At 30.4% G+C, this 21,817-nt stretch overlaps 3 protein-coding genes across 11 annotated transcripts; 1 reads left to right on the top strand and 2 right to left on the bottom strand.

Moving 5' to 3' along the window:
- Positions 1–22: 22 nt before the first annotated feature.
- stj (straightjacket) lies at positions 23–8,675 on the bottom strand. Of its 4 annotated transcripts, XM_035082470.1 has the most exons (18): positions 8,399–8,675; positions 7,883–8,069; positions 6,880–7,824; positions 6,464–6,781; positions 6,172–6,228; positions 5,261–5,341; positions 4,889–4,963; positions 4,712–4,816; positions 4,569–4,640; positions 4,065–4,209; positions 3,880–3,946; positions 3,646–3,806; positions 3,422–3,545; positions 2,883–2,915; positions 2,129–2,409; positions 1,673–2,016; positions 1,336–1,572; positions 23–1,253 (listed from the first exon to the last, which is right to left on the bottom strand). In XM_035082470.1, the coding sequence occupies exons 1-18, from the start codon at positions 8,479–8,481 to the stop codon at positions 864–866; spliced, it is 3,705 nt and encodes a 1,234-aa protein (XP_034938361.1). In that variant the 5' UTR covers positions 8,482–8,675; the 3' UTR covers positions 23–863. The 4 variants fall into 4 exon arrangements, with proteins under 4 accessions (XP_034938361.1, XP_034938362.1, XP_034938363.1 ...); XM_035082471.1 differs by lacking the exon at positions 2,883–2,915; XM_035082472.1 differs by lacking the exon at positions 6,172–6,228.
- A 175-nt stretch (positions 8,676–8,850) lies between these two features.
- On the bottom strand, positions 8,851–16,056 carry Ca-Ma2d (Ca[2+] channel Muscle-specific alpha2/delta subunit). 2 transcript variants are annotated; one of them, XM_035082474.1, is made up of 13 exons: positions 15,813–16,056; positions 15,618–15,699; positions 14,931–15,193; positions 14,021–14,406; positions 13,488–13,807; positions 12,704–12,964; positions 12,296–12,424; positions 11,635–11,996; positions 11,339–11,543; positions 10,534–11,119; positions 9,965–10,320; positions 9,590–9,886; positions 8,851–9,172 (listed from the first exon to the last, which is right to left on the bottom strand). In XM_035082474.1, the coding sequence occupies exons 1-13, from the start codon at positions 15,884–15,886 to the stop codon at positions 8,885–8,887; spliced, it is 3,609 nt and encodes a 1,202-aa protein (XP_034938365.1). In that variant the 5' UTR covers positions 15,887–16,056; the 3' UTR covers positions 8,851–8,884. The 2 variants fall into 2 exon arrangements, with proteins under 2 accessions (XP_034938365.1, XP_034938366.1); XM_035082475.1 differs by lacking the exon at positions 12,296–12,424.
- Positions 16,057–16,985: 929 nt separating this feature from the next.
- Positions 16,986–21,690, top strand: LOC118066438 (protein rolling stone-like). 5 transcript variants are annotated; one of them, XM_035082476.1, is made up of 2 exons: positions 16,986–17,171; positions 20,522–21,690. In XM_035082476.1, exons 1-2 carry the CDS (start codon positions 17,069–17,071, stop codon positions 21,385–21,387), a joined length of 969 nt encoding a protein of 322 aa, XP_034938367.1. In that variant the 5' UTR covers positions 16,986–17,068; the 3' UTR covers positions 21,388–21,690. The 5 variants fall into 5 exon arrangements, with proteins under 5 accessions (XP_034938367.1, XP_034938371.1, XP_034938368.1 ...); XM_035082480.1 differs by lacking the exon at positions 16,986–17,171 and adding an exon at positions 17,191–17,303; XM_035082477.1 differs by lacking the exon at positions 16,986–17,171 and adding an exon at positions 19,763–20,178.
- The last annotated feature ends 127 nt before the right edge of the window (positions 21,691–21,817 follow it).

The following is a 21,817-nucleotide window of genomic DNA, read 5'->3' as shown; positions in this document are numbered from 1 at the left end:
AAAAAAGAGACCATAACAGGATTAAATAATTTATTTGAAAAACATACAACAAGATTTCGTTTAATTGCGTGCCGTATAATTTAAATGGAAGGCACACATCTTACATACTGTCTTAAATATGATACATTCATTTACAAAATTAACATTATTTACTTTCTATAAATATTAAATTTAGTATCTCAAGTTGAATAATGTACAAAGCGAGATTATTAACGTAGGAATATAATAAGTATATTTTGTTTTTCGTCTTTTTCATAAAGTTATAAAATCCTATCTAATATAATATTAAGAATTTGTTTGGATTAAATCGTGTGTCGAAATATTTGATAATAAGCATATGATAAGATTTGCTGATTATTTTTTCATTTGTGTTCACTTTTTGTTAATCATTCTGTACACTGATCCATTGAATATCCATAAATGGTCCATTTAATTTCTATATGATAAAAAATTCATTTATTTATTAATTTTTTTTTTAAATATTATGATAGTATTTTGTTTAACAAAAACATCAGGTTAACATCCGACAGACTTAAAATTTGTTAATTTATTATTTACTTTAATATATACTCTCGTACGAAAATTAACAATTAAATCAGTACTCACAAGATTTTTACATGGTACGTGCAACAAGATATAAATTTTATACTAGAGAATTCTTATACATTTTACTGTACATCATAAATTATGTTTTTAATCATGATATTTTTTTTTAAAGCTTTAGAGCTAACTTTTGCGACTAATATTCGTTCTGCGATCGACGCAATAATGTTAGAATTATTCTGACGATATAAAAAATTGTTAATTTGACATCGGCTCTGAACCATCGTCGTAGAGAAAACACTTTATTTTCGTTATTCCATTCAGTTACGTAATAGCCTTGGAATAGTACATATTAATAGAGTAAGTAGCAAAAGAAGACCAGAATTAGGTCCTATACTCGATGCCATACCGCATCGATCTTTTATTTCACTTTCCCTAGGATGTGATCGAATACAAGATTGAGGCTTTCGTCGTCTGAGATTGCTATAGACTTTCTGACAAGCCAGAGAAGCATTCGGATTAACTACTTCCACAGGTTCGACCCTCAAAGGAGGTTCTGCTGTGTTAGGACAATTTATATCGACCACGATCAATAACATATTGCTGAAATCAACTGGTTGGACGACATACGATCGATTACATCCTTTACTTGAATTGAAATCTCGATCATATAGTTTTGACGGACCGTTTTGCAATAAATAAAGGTATACCTGTAAATGAAAATAATAATCAGTAGTAAATATTGAATCTTTCTTTGAATTTTAAAAGATATGTGATGAGCAATGAATTTACTTCTTGGTCACAAGATTGTGGTCTTGTCTTGTTGATTAGTACTCGATCATCAAAAAGCCTTTCTCCCTTCTCATCTAATGATCGTTCATCAGGATAATCACTAAGACCTTCGTCCTCTTCATTTGGGAAGTAGTCGTATCCTTGTGCGTAATCAGTCTGCCAAAGTCCAAACTTAGCCCACGTCCACATTAAATTAGTAAAAATCCAGGCAGCAGCACTTTGTATACTTTTCCATGGCTAAAAATATTACGAAGAATTTTTAATTTTAATATTCAACCAATACTTAAAATATCATTAGTAATAGTAAAAAGATGAGTCAACATGTTAAAATACTTACTGTAAAAAGTATACTGCCATCATTTGTGCTATGGGCGTTTTTAAAGCATACCGCTTGATAGTCAAATATCCTTATTTTATCATAAATCCCATCTTCAACTAAACTACTCATCACAGGGCCTCTGACTTCACCGAAGAATCTCCCAGCATCCATTTCACTTTCGGCAGCAATAATATATCCATTGTTGTCAATCAAATAACAAGCTAAAGATTCATCACTACAATCTCTCGAACAGTTGATATTTTTATCACAACTATACGTGATATTTTGAAAGAGTCCTTGAAGTGCTGTATGCTGAAATTGAAAACCAACGACTACTGCTGGTGCTTTAGCTTTTCCATTACCTTCAAAAATTCAATTTATTATTAATTATTATGGTCATTACAATTTTATTATTAGCTATTAATAATTAGTCTGATGAATCTATAAAATAATCTGAAATAATTAATAATTTACCTATAAAAATAGCACGACTAGCAGTAACTAAAGTAGCATTATCAGCTCCTTCATCATCAATAGGTACTGAGAATACAAAGCTTTCTGGTTGAACATAATATTGTTCTACTGCACGTTTATACCAAATTTCATCGATAGCCCGTGGATATAATTTACTAAAATGATCTTCTGGAGATATAGGTTCTTGAGAATCATCAATAGGAAAGTCTTGCCACCTTGTTAATCCACTGTGAGTTGCCATAAATGCAAGAGTAACTCCAAAACGTTGTTGAAAATCTTTCCTACAAAAATAAATCTATTAGATTGATGTTAGTTGTAACAAATAATATTTATCAAATGCTGTAGATATATTGTTATGTTTTGTAAGTTGAACACTTATTCGCTGTAAAACTTTCAATTACGAAATATATATAGTAGATCTTCGATAAGTCTTTGAATTGAATAAGTTAGCATAGAATCCACAATTAAACCCATTTAAAATGATTTATATTCATCATAAATCCAGAAATAAATCTTTAACCTGTTGTCGACATCTCGAGATATTTACGAAAACATTAAAAAGCTCAGTGCAAATTCGCATGTACTCGAGAGATAAGAAAATATAGGGGATGGAGGAATAAAGAATAGAGGGTTGGAAGATATGTGAATAAAGTAGGTCAGAAAAGGGGATTGGGGATATTAAAAGAGGGTAATGATGAAGATAATAAGAAAATTATTTATATAAAAAACATAAGGTGCGATGTGATGGCGTTACCTGGGCAGGAGGTTCATCAGCCTAGCTAAAAGTCTGCATGGCGTTAAAGTGGTAAATATTAGTAAAACATAAACAGGTGTAGTAATGGTTAATTGTTAAGTGTGCATCAAAACGTAAAGATTGTGGAAATTTCAAAAGAATCATAAAAAAATCATATTAAAGCATCAAACGTGCGTGTGACACGTGCGCTAACATTGTGATGCTTTAAAAAAAAAAAAAAAAACAAAAAAAGGAGACATCAGTATTTGTGATGTTTCATTAAACATTATTTAAATAATCTAATAAACTATTTATGTCTTGCGCACGTTTTTTTTTACATTATTTGCTGATCCACGAGTGATTGCTTCTCCAAATCTTCCGGATGATAATTGGTGTTTTTTTACGAGTATTTATGATATTATTGAAACACTAAAATTATCAAACATCTAGAATCTAAACAAAGCACGCACGTGAATTTTTGTTTAAAAAATAAAACAAGCAATCTTATAGATTTTTTTAGACATCAACACGGAATCGAATGTCAATATTTAATTTCTTACCCTTTTTCTTCGCGGGTCGTATTGATGTTTGCAAACCATTCGGTTACCTTTGCATCATAAACGAGACTTTGAAATAGTAATCTGTCACAATAAAATGAATCTTTATCCAAAGTATTGGAGTTTGCTGAAAAGTAAAAATTCAATCGATAGTTATTACTCATCTAAATATAGTTCGAACATCTAAAATATTTTTATTATTGTATATCTTATTGAATCACACTTACAATGAGATCCTCCGCTGGCAGAATTAGAGACAGAATACTCTGGAGGCTGAGATGGTAGCTTTTTATCGCTCCAAAACCAGCCAGGTTGACGGGTTCGTTGCAAAAAATGCAAAAGTTGTTTTTCCGAGGAATTAAATTTATGCTCATCTTCGTAATGATATCTACGAAAATTTTATTATATTTTTAACCACTTATTGCAACGAACTATAATACGATATTATCTATAAAACTCACTTGCAATAAGTCCAATCAGGATGTACCCGCCAATTGCTATCTGCAAAGTAGTCTGTCGCATTTTTACCTGTATTAAATAATTCCATTAACTAAATCGATTCATTGTTAATCAGTATTAATATATATGTTTATTCTTTAAATAACTCGTATCGTTTGAATAGATCGTAAATTTGAATTAAACCAACCATTAACATGCGATCGATGTATTTCTTCAGTGGCATGGACTCGGTAACTACCGTGACCATGCTCAGGCAACGAAACTACCACCGTAAAGGGCGTGTTTTCTATGCCAGTGTAATCATATTTTCTTTTTACTCTTCCCACTCGTTTCTGAAAAAATACAAAACAAACTTCAAACAAAGCCTTTAATGATGTTCTTCAATGGCATGCAGTAAAACCTTTATAAAATTGCAGCTATTCGAGGGAATAAAGTAAAGCATAATAATAACAATCAAAGCGTTATTTCATTAGAGAGTAATATTTTTAAATTCTATTTCACCGTTGATTTCAATTCAAACTAAATTACTCTTTGTTCAAGGTATTAAAATTTTATTTCCAGTTTTTAAATGCCAACATATTATGTTGTTTAATATTGACGAGTTTATCAAATCATTTGCTATTCATTGATGTTGAAAAGTTTTAACTCTAAATGTAGATGCTTAAATTGAAGTTAATGATTCATAACTTACCATATCATCATAATGATATTTCGTGTGGAGTATTACACTTCCATTAACTTGATTAATTACTTCATCCCTGAACTAAAAAATAGAAATGGAACATAATGTATTTACATTTAATTAAGCTGATGGTCTAGGGTGTTTATCATTACCGTTAATATCCCTTCATCGAAATCTCTAGGACCTCTTCCAAGGTCCATTAACTCTACTTCTGCCATGTCTACAGCATTGTATGATGGTTTTAAAATACCTTGAAACTGTAAAAAAATATCTTTTAGTATCTTTTAATAGTCTATAAATAGCATTTAATTAATTAGATCGACTCATACCACTGGTCTTAAGTCAGGATGGGTAAGGATATAGCCGTTATTAGTTACAATAAAAGCATATCCATTAACGCCCAGCTAAGAAATAAAAAATAATTATCTTATTAATGATTATTTTAGAAATATTTAGAATTATAAAGCTTCATGAAAATATGATAAAAAAATATATTGATAAATATTTTGTCAATACGAGATAGTTTTTTTCAATATTTTGATAGAATTTGTCTACTTTAAGAATATTGAATACTTTCTGGTTTATCTCAAAGCTTCTTTCACTAAGAATTCGCATTGAAAAATATGTTTAAAGTGTATTCAAATATTTAAAAGAAAACTAAATTTTTTTGGTTCACTAAGTTTGTTAATAAATAAACTTACCATGTGTGGTAGCATAAGTTTCTGTATCTCTTGTACTGGTACATCTGTCCCAGCAACACCAAGTAGATCAGCTATTCTTGTCTGTAAAAATATACACATGTTAACAAGATTGTAGCCAAATAAATAAGTACCATTGCTATAAAGCAAATCTACTTGAATTCAAATACTTTTACAAGAAATCTAAAATTGACTTCTAATGTTTAATTAACAAAATTATATGACGCAGTATATGATGGCTAAAAAAAATACTTGATCCACTAAATTTACATAAATAAATGCTAACTCACTACAATATAAAAATTTAAATTATCAATACACGCTATCCTATTTGTTTAAAAATAATCTATTTAGTTACAACGATTATTTATCAGTACCAGAATAATAAGAATTAAGATAATAATAAGAATGATAACAATAATAATCAAAAAAACTAAATAAATAAATATTCAAATTATTCTAATATTTTATTATTGGTTGCTTTTAGTTTTTTTTTTATCAGTCACCACTGCTCGAGCTCTGAATTATTTTACGAGGCGTTTCGCTGTTTCACAATCCAATTTATAGACGGGCAGGACCTTCTACACGTTGATAGAGGGTTTCTAGCGCGTACCTAAACCTACCTAATTAACAAACTAATAAGAAAGATAGCAGAAAGACGAGCGTAGACCTAAAAACCAACGCTAGTAGCCGACGATCCAGAATTCCTTTTTTGTTTAAAAGAAAATAATTTTGAAATGATAGCTATTATTTAAAATGTCTTCTAAATGAATTAATGATAAAATGATGTACTGGAAGCTAGGCTCGTCGGTTACACAAAATTGCTATGAAAAATAAAAATCTTAATGGTTTGACAGGGAAATCTATGCATTTTTAAAATTATTTCTTGCTTTTTATTTTGTTTAGCAGCCAACCTCTCTTGTTTGAGTCACCCAGTAGGCCTCCTTTATCAGCACTTGCTCGGTGATGTTCTGTGGACAAATACGCACTTACAAACAAAAACGACTTCTTCATAATCATTTTTCTCATCTTCATTCTCTTCTCTCCATCTCCAATTTCCTCTCACTCTTCTCTAAACTTTACACTAAACGTTATCTGATTGCATTTGCATCATTTGACATAAAAACTACCCACGATTTTACACACACATAACTTACTTCAATAAAAATAATAAAAAAAAAATTTGAAAATTCTTATTGAGCTTACCGCGTTGTCCCTCCTGTCGTAAACAGGCATACTGACAGAAGTCATTAACTGATATTCTTGAAGATCATCATGATGATCATGATGCTTCTTAGGTTTATGAACAAATCGTCTATCTCGTTGATCTTTTGAATTAAACAGATTCTTGTCCCTACGATAAGCAAGAAATCTTTCCTTTTGCTCTTCACATTCTCTCTGTTCCCATAACCAGTCCGTCATTTTGGGATCTGTTACATCAGCATAAACTGGTGTCCAGATTGTGGGATGATCTGTTCTCCCTAAGACTAAAGGTCTTGCCATCACAGGTACATAATTGAGAACCTTTAAAAATCAATTAAAATTAATACAAGATGTTTATTTAGCATCATTTTATCATTTCAATTACTCTGAAAGCTTGATAATTTTCTAACAGATCATACCTGTTCTCTAACTTCAGCAAAAGTCGATAAATGTACATAATATCCTCGATTAGCACATGCCATCCACTTAACTTCTCTTACATCAGTTACTTCACGACCAATCAGATAAGTAAACACTCTCACAGGCATATCAGTCTTGTCTGGCTCATCAGTATTGTTCCAATTCCACTGTTGAAATATTTCTTTGTAATTATACGGAACTCCATCGGTGATAAGCATTATTGCCTGATTGCATGCTGCACCTTCTCTATTCACACGAAAACGTTCAAGAAGTCTGAATGCTTGAGTTAGAACCAAAGAAAAATTAGCTATTCTGTCAGTGCTTATCTCTGCTATAGCCTCTTTCAATTCTCTGACATTAGCAAGATTCGCTTGAACAAGGGTATCATTGAAGCAAGGAACTACTTCATGAGTTTCATTTGCAAACATTATAATATTGACGAAATCATTATTCCCAAGTGTATCCAAAATATTATTAGCAACATGTCTAGCGATTTCTTTACGCATTCCAGTCATGCTGCCTGATATATCCATCAAAATAAGAACGTCCTTGGGACTTGTAGCAGCTTCAATGTACCAACCACGAGTTCGACAGTCAAATAAATCAACTGGCTTTGGATTCCACGTTGTTGCTGGATACTGTCTCATAAATCCTGTTGCACTGCCGAAATATTGCCATGATAACGTAGGATCATGTTCATAATTGTTGATAAACGTTTGATCTAATTCTTCTGACCATTTAATTGCTTTTATCACATCCGGCGCACGGTCATAAACTGTTGTTGGTACATGAACAGCAGATTTATTGAGATTCACTTCGCCCCCAAAATGTCTACTGAATTGTAAATCAATTGTATTGTTTTTTGCATTAATATACAAAAAGTCTGGTCCAGGTACTGTGTCTTTTGCTGATAACGCTGAAGTTTCTGCGATATCCATTATCCTCTAAAAATAATTAAAATATTTAAGTAAATTAGTTTTTTAGACAATTTGAAGTACTTACTTTGATGGCTGATATCTTAGATTCCATCATGGCTTTGATATCTTTGGCAATCTCGTGAACGAGAGCACTTCCATCGCGTGGTTTTACTTCGGCCTGTTTGTAACTGTCTTCGAATTTTTCCACATTCGTCACGTATTTTCCCAGCTGTGATAGCTCGAAGCCAAGTTTGTGTGCCCATGTTTTGACACTATTGAGAAAAAGAAAAGTAAATTTGAGTTTGAAGAGAATCAAAATGTTTCTAAAAAAATGTATCAGTTAAGAAGAATTTAAATATCCATGAAATTACTGATAAATCGTAATATAAACGTTAAATTGAGATATTTTTAATCTTCAGCTTAAAAACCACCCCAGTCACGTGTTGTATAATCTTATAGTTTTTTCACTCATAACAAGGTTTAAGAAAAAGTCAATTGAGTTACAACTAAAAAACTCATTTCTTTCACAATTTAATTATAGCTTAATGGGAACGAAATATTTGTTTTTACATTATCTAAAAAAAAGTCAGATCAAACTTACGTGGCATAAGAGACGACATTAGTTTGTCCTGGAGTAGAAAGAACAACAAGAACAAATAAAATAGATAACAAGCATTGCTTCATCCCTCTACAAGTTCGTTCAGTTAAATCTTATTGTGCACACGACGAAAATGAATAAAATAAATTAAATGATGAAAAAATCACTGGAATATTTATATAACTTGAAAACTACGATGTGATAGAATGAGCACGATGTGGTCTCCCCAACTCCATTATCGATCACAAAGTTGCTTTCGGGCTTGCGCGTGTCGTGACGCATTGGCCACCAGACTTTGAGGATGCTCCGTATTCCATCGGCCTGGAGTGCACAGCTGATGCGTCAACGACACAGATGACAACTTAGACGTAACAACAAATGTTTTGGGGTAAAGGGAAATATATTATACTTTTTATGTACGATAATAAGGGGAGATTTCTAAATAGTCAGTCGTATACGTTGTATAAATAATTATTTCACCATTAGAGCTTACAAAATAATCCTTAAAATTGCTAAAATAAATAATAAAGCATTTGATTTATGCAGTCTTATTCCTCGTCCACATTCGTCTATTTCATCTTCCAACGGGTGTTCTGTAAAACACTCTTCAAGACGTCTGCGTGGTAGATCATTTAATTTCTTTTTATGACAGGGCTTTAACTCGGTATCATTAGTATACTCTGATGGATCTATTTCCACAGGTAATACTTCTAATCTTTCATAACATGTTGGATACAAAGTATCTACTACGACCAAAAGAAGATTGGTGTAGGGTACCTAAACAAAAGAGTATATTATAAATATTTTTGGAGCAATGTTGAAAGCACTTCAAGAAAATAGAATATACTTTTTTTTAAGCTAAACATATTAATTAAGCGTTAGAACAAAAATATACTAGATAATTAATCTAAAAATAACTTTAGAAACAAATATTTTAAAAATCTAATTAAGAATTCTCCGAAATATTGAAAATATTCTTGATAAGTTTATTGCGACAAGATAAAGTTTTTTATAATTATGATTGATGATAACAGAGCTTATACTTCAAATTTAATTTTAAATTTGGAAATTTCGATAATCGAAATTTCAATAAATTTCGATTATCGCTGCAAAAGAAAACTATATTACCGATTTTTTTTTGTGATCAGTGAATTAAATAAAATAATACTAGCGTTGACATAAATATATACTCACTAGTTGAGCAAAAAATGGCCTCGAACATTGAATTGATGAATTAGTTATTTGTTTTAACGCCATCGTTTGATTCATAATATATAATGTTCTTTTTTGATCACATGCGAATCTGATTTCAACTTCCTCTGGCGGTTTAGGTTTCTCTGGAAGGTCATCATCTGAATGTGCTCTTGATAAAACTTCAGGAATATCCACAAACTGTGAAAGAATCCAAAAAGTCCGTGCAACGATCCAGAAAAATAAATTTTTTAGATGATGCAGGGGAGTACTAAGGAAACTTGCACTACCTTCAAGCCCCTAAAAATACTGTCGAATTATTTTTTTATCTAACTAAGAATGATTAATCAATAACTTCATATAGTGTTCTATACATACAATATCTTTACACAGCCCTTGATAATCGTAGATTTCTACAGCACTAAAATACCCTTGAAGGACCATTGACTTCATTACTGCACCTTCAACAGTTCCTAAAAATTGTCCAGTGTCGTTGTGAGCTTCTGATAAAACCACGAAACCGTTTTGATCAATTAAATAACAATCCATCCAAGCGTGTGAACAATCCATTTCTGGATTACTGGTTACAGAAGTAATATCAATAAATCGCTGATAAACTGCAGTCATAGGCATTTGGAAACCAACCACTGCTGCTGAAGCATTTTTTCCTCCGTCTCGTGGGAATATCGCCATGGAAGCTGTTACTGTGGCATCAGGTCCAGCATTCCAGGGTACTGAAAAGTTTATGTTTTTCTCTTAACTGGTTAATGAATAATATTAACGTTTTCAATAAAGCCTATTGACCTCTACTTGTTTTCAATTAAAATAAATAAATAATTTATTAATGTGATTAAAGAGACTTTGTATTCTCTTTATCTCTAATTAGGTCTTATAAAAATTTAATAAGCTATTAAGTAATAAAACTATTCTAAAGAGAACAAATTTACCAGTTAATGAAACACTATCTGGATTAATTTGATGTTGAAATATCGCTCCTTTATACCAAGGTTCATTGACAGCTCTTCTATGAAGGTCTCCAAATTCCATAGATTCTCTAACTTCTTCCAAAAAATCAGATTCAATATATTGCCATCGAGTAAATCCACTTTGAGTAGCAACAAATCTTAGAAAAACTTTGTAGATACTTGCAAGACCTTCTGTGTATTCATCTTTATACTTGAACTCTCCAGCAAAACTTTCATTTGTTGCTTTAGCATCAAAAACTAACACTTGCATCAATTCTTCATTGCAATAGTAATCATCATGTTCTAGAACTGTTCTTCCACAGTCTGGTTCATCTTCATCTTCTAGACTAATATCATATGCCATATATTGATCAGACCATTTCCAATCAGGTTGACCGAGTTTCCAAAGAAAATAACGCACTTCGGCTTCAGGATTTGGGAACTCGTGACCTTCTAGGTAATGAAATCTACAATAAACCCAGCCTGGGTGGACTCTCCAGCGGTCATTGGAAAAAAAGTCGGAGATGTTTATTCCAGCTTGACGGTTTTTTTCTATTTCATTTGTTACCTTGGAAAAAAATGTTTTTTTTAAATGAGAAATGGTAAGTTAATTTTTAGAAGGTGATTTGATCCTTATTTTAATTCTCAACTTGTTTTAATCTAATTTATCTCAAATTATACATTATTTTCTTACTAACTGTATTAAGTTATTTTATAACTTCACTTTATAATAGTATAATAATTTTGATATAGAGACACATATTTCAATAAATGATTCAATGATTACCTTTATCCAAGTTTTTCCATAATTAGGAATAGCAACAGCAATTCCAAAAGGAGTTCCAGGAAGAGGTGCATAATAATAATCTCGTTTCTCTAGCATTACTCTTCGACTGTCATCATAATGGAATTTAACCGGTACATTTTTCAAACTACCATGTTGATGATCTACCAGAGCTTGTCTCAATTCCAAAACTTCTGGTCCTGGATCTCTGTAAATAAAATACAAAAATTTATTTACATTATTGTTTACAAATTAGTTAATTTTGTATTTCATCGACATTTATAAACACTGAAGTTTACCTGGGTCCTTTTCCATCATCTAATATTTCAACTTCTGTTAAATCAACACTATTATAATTAAGTTTTAATTTTCCATCACTAACTGGACGTAAGTCCGGATGTAAGATGACATAACCGTTGTTAGAGACAATAAATGCATAGCCGTTGACGCCAAGTTTATACGGTAGTGTAAGCTTTTCTATAGCTTCTATGGGTACATCAGTGCCAGCCACTCCAAGGAGATTAGCACGTCTCGTTTCGTTATTACGGTTTCCTTTGCGGTCAAACGCTGGAATGCTCACTGATGTTAAAAGTCTATATTCTTGCCAAGAAGTTGTATTAAAAATTCCTGGATCTTGACGTACATCTTCGCCTTTCGCCAGCTGAGTAAAAGAAGAAACAAAATATTCATTAATTTATTTTAATAGTACATTATTATTAATCAGACGTTCAATTCAACTGACCAATGAGATTAATGAACAATGAATAATCTCAATTGTAATATGTAAATTGAGATAATGAATACATCAAGACAAGGGTTGAGGAAAATAAATGTTAGAGGGAACTAACGAGAAAGTTAGCAATTAAATCCACCTAAACTAATCCATCAAACGTGCGAACCTACAAATGCAAGGAATACAACAGGGGTATAGAAAAAGATTATTTTTGGGGAATTGTAAACCTGCTTAATGTAGACAGCATCTTCATTCATTCTCACTCCTTGACTCTTGCCTTCAAAGTACTTCTCCAGACGAGATTTTTGCTCTGTGTGGTTCATCACAAGCCACAGCCATGAGGCAAGTGCTGGGTTCTAATAGGATTCATTTATTTGTCTTACATTACTAAGTCTACAATATTTACACCTATTCTTACTATTTTCCTCTCATTAGCTAATTTTGTTAACTTTATTGAAATACTAATTTTGAAGAGAATTTCATTGTGCTAAAGGATTAATATATCTTGAAATAAAACACCTTCTCATAATGGTTGATTTTTAACTTCTATGCATGTGAAATTTAAGCCATTTGATCCAAAAGACAAAATGATTTCTTCAGTTTATTTTATCGCTTTATCAGCGCATTTTTCTTACCGAAACATCTGTGTATGTGTGTGTCCACACAACTGGATGGTAGTAACCTTGAAGAACTAAAGGCCTAGCAACAACAGGAATATATTTGAGTACTTGTTCTTGAGCTTCTTCCTGGGTGTGGACATGTGTATAGTACCCCCGATTTTCACAGGCCATCAGCTGAATTTCACGGACATTCGTAACTTCACGACCTAAAAGATAAGTGAAGACACGCACTGGTATTGCTGTGCCATTCTCTTGTCTATTCCACACGTCAAAAACCTATTGGAGAAATGAGAATATTAAATTAACGTGAATACTAAATTATTAGATAACATTGCGTGTTTACAAATAACTAAACTTGAAGGTTTTTAATTTTTACAGTTCAGTTAATGACAAATATTTACATACTGAATTGAGTTATTTTTTTGTCAAATTTAATTTTTTAAATGATTATTTTTAATGTAGATTATTTTAAATAATTTAACTCTTAAATAACTTCTCACTGGGAAGATAATAAAATGTTTGCAAAAGAACAATATTATAACTAGAGAAAAATATCTACAAAAAAGAAAATATGTTAACTAAATTACCCTTAAGGCCTTTTAGGATTAAAAAAAAAGAATCTTTGAGTAAATAATTTCACAGCAGCATTTGTAAGGCTCATTTAATATTATTAAAGATGAGTTTTCATTTATTTCTTAACTAAAATGTCACTTATTTTCGTTATGAATTTTTTGTAGAATATTTTTTTCAGCTAGATAATTCAATTTAATAAAGCGAAAGTTATAATAATTGAATTTACCTCTGATATATTTGAAGCAACTCCATCAGTAACTAACATGATAAGTTGATTACAAGGAGTATCTGGACCACAACCTCTAGATTCTCTATAAGTTTTTAAAATACTAAAAGCTCTAGTAAATGCATCAGTCAAATTGGCGACCTCTAATGGATCCAATTTTTCCATCATATTTCTGAAGGTTTGTAAATTTTCTGGAGTAGCTTGAATTAATTTATCCTTGAAGCAGGGTACGACCTCGTCGGTTTCATTGGTGTATTGTAAAACCGTTACAAAATCATTGTTAGATAGCGTGTCTAAGATGGAGTTAACGACTGCCTTAGCTAAAATAAAAATCAGTTATTCAATTATTATCAATAAAAAAATTCATTTCTTATATCTTTTGGCTTGAAAATGATCAAATGTTAGCAAGAAAAGCCTGGATAAATTGCTTATTATCAAAATGATGCACTCCGGAAAAATCAACGAGTGCTGAATAAGCACTCAAATCATCAAGATATTAAAGAATTAAATAGCATGACACAGTGAATTCTTACCAATAGTGTATCCCATCCCAGTCATACTGCCACTAGAGTCTACAAGAATAATCATATCTTTGCTGCAAGTTGCTGCTTCAATAAACCAACTTCTTATTCTACAGTCATAAAGGTCAGCAGCATCATCAGTAGGATTTTGGGCTGTTTTCCACTGCATTGCTGGATATTGACGGAGCATTCCAGTTATAGATCCAAAGTATTGCCAGGATAAAGCTGGATCTGACTGGTAATTTTGTCTAAACACATCATCCAATGCTTCTGACCATCCAATAGCTTCTTCGACTGCTGGGCCAAAATCATAAACATTCGTTGGTATGTGCACCGACGAGTGGCTGGTATTCACTGGGATGTTATAAAAGTGAGAATCTGGGTTTAGCTCCATTTCTCTAAAATTAATAATTTATTCATTCATATTTTTGGTTTATGGAGTATACAAACATTACTAGAGCCTTGTAACAATACTTTATAAATAGATTTATAGAGTTTTGCAAGACAATCAACGTCAAATTATTTCTTCTGAAGAATTTTGACAGGCTGTTGTTCTTAAATTGTAATGAAACTTCTGATTTAATTTGTTTAAGATACTTATGCAATCTAAACATGTCAAATTTGCAATACTCTTTTAATATTCTAATGAATACATGTAACAGTGAAGCCTGTTTGAAAAGGAAACATGAAAATAGCATGAATAATATAATAGTTGTCATTTTTCTTCAGATGACATTTAATTATCTTCACTTGAAAATAAGTAAGAATACATTTTTCTTGTTTTAATTTAAATATGCATTAGTTGAACAATTTAGATGATTTATTAAAAATGTAATATTTAATTTAAAAACAAATCATGTAAATTTTGTTCTTATTATATGAGTTAAGTTCTGATAAAAATGACAAAGAGAGTCGTAATTACCTATAACGATACATATTTTTCTCTATACTTTTTGGTAAAGTAGGAGGTTTTTTTCCAACCACTGTGCTATACTTTCCTGAGTAGTAGGTAATGTTTGTAACAATTGTAGAATTCCATTCTTCAGCAGCTTCTTCAGCTACTTTAAGGATACATTTCACAGCATCCATTTTACGTCTTAGCATACGTCCTACGCTTTCACTTATTATGTCAATAAGCTCTTCTCCAGATTTATCTTCCACACGAGTATTCATAAGTTTATATTTCTTTAAAATTGAAGAAAAGATTTAATGAGACTAAATGATGAATGAAAACTTAATGACAACAAATTATAAGTGATAATTTATTCTTGAAATGGTCAGTTTTATACGGTTGTTATCAGTATTGTTAAAATTATTTACCATTAAGATCAACATTGTAATAGATAGAAATGATTTCAAACATTGTCTTCTATGAATCAGTTAAAACTGGTAATTTTACAGTACATATTTATAATAAGTTACGATTCAGTCAATTTTTATTAAGGTCAGTCAGAGAATGTAAGTATTTTGTTTACTTCTTATTTATTTTATCATGTAACTAATTGTTATAAGAATTAGCTAACGAGTTAAGTTAGAAATTTGTCATCTTCCCTAATTTCTTTTTAATCTTATTGTTCGTAAAAATAGTTGAAACGCATTCAATACGTACAGTTTTAAGTTCATCAGGTCTTGCTACAGCATTAGCTAGTTCCCATAATTCAGAACCAAGATTCTCTGCCCAACGATCAACACTGAAACAAAAGAAATTTCAATCAGGCTTTAATTTTAATTTCTCTTAATAGGTTTATTTGTAGTACATAATTATATCAATATTAAGTCAGAATATAGACGATTAGAAACTTACATTTGTCCATTTCGAGCAAGACTCCCGCCGGCTATAAATAATAATAACAAAATTCTTAACGAAAGATAGCACATAACTATTTATTAATTAATACTATTTCTGGCTGTTATATCACGTGTTTTATCCAAAAAGTTACTATGTGTGATTGTAAATGATTTCCATTGCTTCTACTACTCGCTAATGCCGCACCGGCTACAGCCATCGAACGAAATCTGATTATTTTTGGTACACAAGACAAGCCGGAACGTCGGTTACTGTGGATATATTTATAAAATCCTAGTTTCACGTGTTCGCTCAATATTGGGTTATTGTAACAGCAATACATGTTGTAATATATTTTTTCTGTACAATAAAAGATGAATTTTTTAAAATTGAAATTTATTCATTTATTTATAGCTCATATAATATTTATAGGTCATATAAACACCATGATCGTAGACGACCTTGTAGTATGTACATAAGAAAAAAAATAATTGAAATAGAATGTAAACAAAAGTGATACAACTAATAATTTAAATTTTATCGTATGTATTTATGTATTCTTGTTAGAAAATATCGTAATCTTATATTGACTGATTGTTTGATTTCAATTATTATTTCATAATATTTTTTCTGTTAAGAGATAAGAAAAGAAATTTTTTAAATTTATCATTTCACTTTCTCAAGTTGTGATTTTTTGGTTAGATTTTTCCTTGAAAAAATGGAGAAATTTGAAAATATGTCGATTTTAAATATTATATGTGTTATTGAATGTTCATAAGTTATTATTACTATAACGATCGTTAATTATAATAATAGGTTAATTAAGTAATTATTTGTATATATAACATGCATAAACATGACCAGCAATAATATTGTAAAGAATACATGGTTTTTGATATCATTTAATTTGCTCATTAAACATTATCATTCATTATAAATAAGTTCATACGTAATTATAATGCTATCGGTCATGAAACAAGTTATTGTTAAATTTTAATGATAGAAAAGGTAAAAAGTATGCAAAATTCTGGATTCTTACAAATTTACGAGTAGACATGTTCAAGAGTACGACGACCTATGAGACATCAATCTACACGCATTGAGATGATGCCATGTGTCAACGGTCGTACCCATGTCGGGGGTAATATATGGATTGATATTGATTTTAACGTAGAGTGGAGACCATGTGTTTAATGGTTCGAAGTTTCGTACTTAAGCCTGTGACCGGCCGGTAGTTATGGAGTGTCTACGTGCAGGGCAACTACATCAGTAAGATGTCACCTGGAAATACTGAGGCTTCGGAGTTTAGTTCTATTCAGTTGTGTATTACTCCTGCTGAAAAGAAGAGTGATTTTAGCAATTCTAAATCATTTTATGGTGCGTTTGTGGTGTTATCAATCATTCAAATCATTTTTTATATATTAAAAATACTCAGTTTTGCACGTTTTTTTTGTATGTTCTGAAACAAAAGTTATTTTTCCGTTAGTTTGCTTTGCCAAATTTCATCAGGTTAATATTTTCAATATTTTCGTTCTTTCGGATACTTTTAGACAGAAGTATAGAAAGTTAACTCTCTAGAAAAATTGAAAATCGTTGAAAAGTGATATTGATAGTTCATTAAAAAGTGGATATTCTTTGATGTTTGAAACAATGAATAGAATTTTTTTGTTTGTGATTAATCAAGTAAACGAATTAGTCTGAGTAGTTGTATAAGATGGTAACATTTTTGGAGTAATTAAATTAACCAAAAAATCGTGGATCTTCATCCTAATAATCACATGTCATATATGATGACTCCTAAAATAAGTAAATGTGTCAATTGTTCAAAAGTCAAGTAATAATACGTGTTAAATGGAAGTATTGACTAATTTAATAATGTACTATCAATATAATTTTTTATCACAATCAATAAAATCAATCATTTAATAAAATATAAATTTATAATCGATAGAATACTTCTATTGAATGACATAAAATCATATTAATGTATATTTAAAAAACCCATTCTTTATTCATATAATAAAGATAAAAATCCAAGCTTTCATGACATAAAAAAATGCTTCTTCAAAATGTACATATTTAATTTTATGTGAAAATAGGAGAAAAAATTTTTATTTAATTAACTTATCAATAAGATCAATCCATGCGTCATAGTTGAGCATAAAAAATGTCGTTGTAGCTTTAATAACATTCGTTTGATCATAGTAATAAATACTTTTTTAGACATACTATTAAACAGACCAATTTTTACGATCAAGATATAGTTTAAACTTTGCGTCTATATACTACATAAAAACATTCATTTATTTAACAAAAAAAAAACAATTACTTCAATGCAAAAATTTTATTGATAGATGAAAATAATCTTCAACTTTATTATGACTTCCTTAAATTAATTACATTATTTAATGCGTCATAGACCATCATTAGACAAAATAAAAAAGGTTGTTGTAATGTTCATAGATTTCAGTGTGTTATAATAAAAAATATATCTTCTTAAACGCACCAACTTTTATGATCAAATTTAATTTAAACTTTACATTACTCTTAATAAAATGGAAGTATTGAATACCAGTCCCAATCAGGGTCCATTGATTTAAATAAATTAATAAAATAAATAAATAAATAAAATAATTATGATGTTGCGTTATAATAAAGTGTAAAACTTATTTTTAAAAAATGAAAAATATTAAGAAATTAATAGTCAAGTACGGCAATTCGTGTTTTTTAAATGTTTTTCTAGGATTTTGAAATCGATAATTTTAAATTTGATCAGGTGTTTTCTTGTATCATGGATGCTTGGGCTATCAAGTAATGGAGCTCTGATATGATGCTATTTTGATAATAAATATAAATATATAATTCTAAATTGTCACAAGAACTCGATTAAAAATTTTTTTAAACTAACGAACTACTGAATTACCTGCGTTCACGCGGCTTAATGGTAATACATAATAGGACAAGATTGTTACGAATTAACGTTAAATTAGTATAGATTGATTGACCGGATGACCGCGACCTTTTGCAGATGGTAGCGTGAGCCATTCGTCGTGTGAACCTCAACCGTAAACCATCAGGGTTAATTACTTTTGACAGTAGCCGTAGCCACTGCATCATTTCAGTATTACTCGATATTTATCATCATTTTATTAATTCATTTCCTCCGGAAAAGTCTTTACAAAATAATAACGTTTTGTGTTCACTTTAATATCTTATTTCTGTATATGATTACTTAGACAAATTTTTAACTTTTACTTAAAATATTTCAGCATAATTGTTTTTTTGTATCATTGCTAAATTTTTCTTGATGACTCAAAATTGATTCAGGTTCCAATTACAATTCTATGGAACTCTTTTGTATGAAATAGAATACTTTATCGACTTTGTATTGACTGTTATTAATATGAAAAAAAGACGAAAAAACAATTGACATATCTGAAATAATCATGACAATTTTTTATATAAAAAACTTAACATTGAATTAATAATTATCATCACGAATGATTGAGGTGTTTTTTAATTACTAAATATAAGTGCACATTCAAGAAACGATATGTTTTTTTAGGCTAACGAAGAAATAAACATATTATCACTTCAAAATGCTCTCTGATCTTCAGAATCGATTTATTTCTAAGAATGCAAACGTGTATTGACGTTGAGAAAACATTTAGAAGTTGCGAATTTACATTTATTCGAATGGCATTCATTCTATTATTAACATTTTTTGTTAAAAAAAACTCAGAAACGTGATATGAAGAATCAAATGAAAGCTAGACAGATTCAATTAATTCATGAAATAATCAAGTTTCGTAATAATGGCGGCATGCAGTTTTTGAAGATTAAAGAATGACACAGACGCTTCAAATCGCGCGTTTTTTATCGTTGCTGACACGCAGTTAACGTCATATTACCAAGAATACATATCTTGAAAAAAAATATTCTAACCTTAACGGATGCATTTTCCCACATAACAACATATTTCAAATAAAAACGATTCTATTTCAATCTATTATTAATTCTAAGTGCACTTTTGATTCTTTTCAATTCAGTTTTACAAATATAAAACATTTTTTTGCCTACATAAACAAATTAAATGAAAATGTTTCAACCATTTATTGCTCAATGCATTTCGTATAATAGGTTAGTGCTAGAGGGAGATGAACATAGGCATAAGGCGCGATCAGCTGTTTGAATGTTGATAATCACATAAAACTCGGGCTTCACTGAATCTCAATGTGTTTTTTGTTTATCGATTAGTCTGGTCGGCTTTTTACTGATATTTCTATAAAACTGATGTGAACAATTCTTAGCAAAATGATTTATAAATTATCAGGACCATTGTCCTTGAAGAAATTATGGCTATTGGTGATCCAACTGAGCACTTGTAAGTTTACTGTACTCTGAGTTGTGCTGTAGATTGTCAGAGATACTAATTGTACGTTGTTTTATCTTTTTCTTTGATGATAATTGTTGTATCAATGATACGGGCTGGTAATAAAACTCTTGACTTCCTGTCACGTTCGAAGTCAGTTGTAATTTCATTTATGAAATTTCTTCATCCGTTTTATACACTCCTCTTTAGTAGTTAATTTGATTGAAGCTGTTAAATTAGTTTATAAATCGGTTAACAAGGATTTTGTTAGTGAAGTGATTTAAATAATTTATTATATAACATATTTGAGTGATTTTTATGTTATTCAATGTCATTAATTCGGTTTCTCTTTCAGGTCGTCGAGCCATGGTAAACAAAATTTTATGTCGAAAAATAAGTCGAGTTTGGCTGCAGTCAAAATCAGACGTAGTGCATGCACGATCATTTTCTGAACCAAGATGTCAAAGGCACGTAGCAGCTTGGTACCTTTCATATCGCTGGATGATATGTCTCTCATGGATTACAATTGTCATCTGTTCCCTGTGGGAACTTGGTAGTGCCAAACCTCAAGGCAACAATCACAAATGGGCAATTTACCTCACCAGTTGGGACTTGATGTTTGGTGTCACACAATCAATATTTGGAGCATTTCTAGTTACTAAACGATGGAAACTTCAAAAGACTGTTGGATTTGATGCGACTAATTTAGAAATGACAAAGTTAGCAAAAGTTTATTGGTTTTTATATACAGTTACTTCAACATTAGCAATCGCTGTGACTGTCGCTTATTGGGCAGCTGTCTATGATTCAAAGATTCATCATATAGATCCTCTTAATATTATGCTTCATGTATGTAATAGTTTACTGATGATAGCAGACTTGTGTGTTGCCAATGTTCCTATTAAGTTGAAACATTTTTGGTGGTGTGTGGTGATAGTCCTTATTTATTTAGTTTTTTCGGTAATTTATTATGCGGCTGGTGGCCTTGATAAACGAGGCTACCATTACATTTATAAAGTATTAGACTGGAAAAAACCAGGAATGACTCTTTTAGTTGCAGCAGGTGGGATATTTTTTTTAATAGCTGTTCACTGCCTTCTTTGTTATTTAGCAGCTTTATGGGATCGAATGCTTGTGAAAGGTAATAAATATACGAAAAATTCACCTACGTCACCTACTAATGAGCAATTACAGAAACCTAGAGATGTAGAAATCGTATGAAATTGATCAATAATTCTGTAGATCTTCCATGCTCATTTTATAATATGATAATTAGATAATTAATTAATAGATACATCAATAACATGAATAATAATAGAGTGAAGATACGAATAATTTTGTCGTATGTTGATTGTATGTATAAGTAATTTTAAAACTTATTTATATGTTAATATCATTACTGTTAAAATATTTCCGTCATTCCAAAGAAGGAATAAATCCCAAAGAAAGTATTATTATTTGTTATTTATACTAGAAAGAAATTTTTTTGGTACTAGGGTATTTTTTTATTCAAAAAATAATAATTTTCCGTGAAAATTAATTAGAAGATTGAATTTTATATATTTTCTAAAAAAAACAAATTATGTATTTACCAAAGTATATTGATTTTTTGTGTTCGACTTTGGAAATAAGTATGATGAATTTTCAATAA

This window comes from Chelonus insularis, unplaced genomic scaffold (genome assembly GCF_013357705.1).
Source record: "Chelonus insularis isolate UGA/USDA-ARS -01 unplaced genomic scaffold, ASM1335770v1 contig_346_pilon, whole genome shotgun sequence".
Lineage (NCBI taxonomy): Eukaryota > Metazoa > Arthropoda > Insecta > Hymenoptera > Braconidae > Chelonus > Chelonus insularis.
Note: the sequence above shows the minus strand (reverse complement) of the source record. Positions and strands in the feature narration are given on the sequence as shown.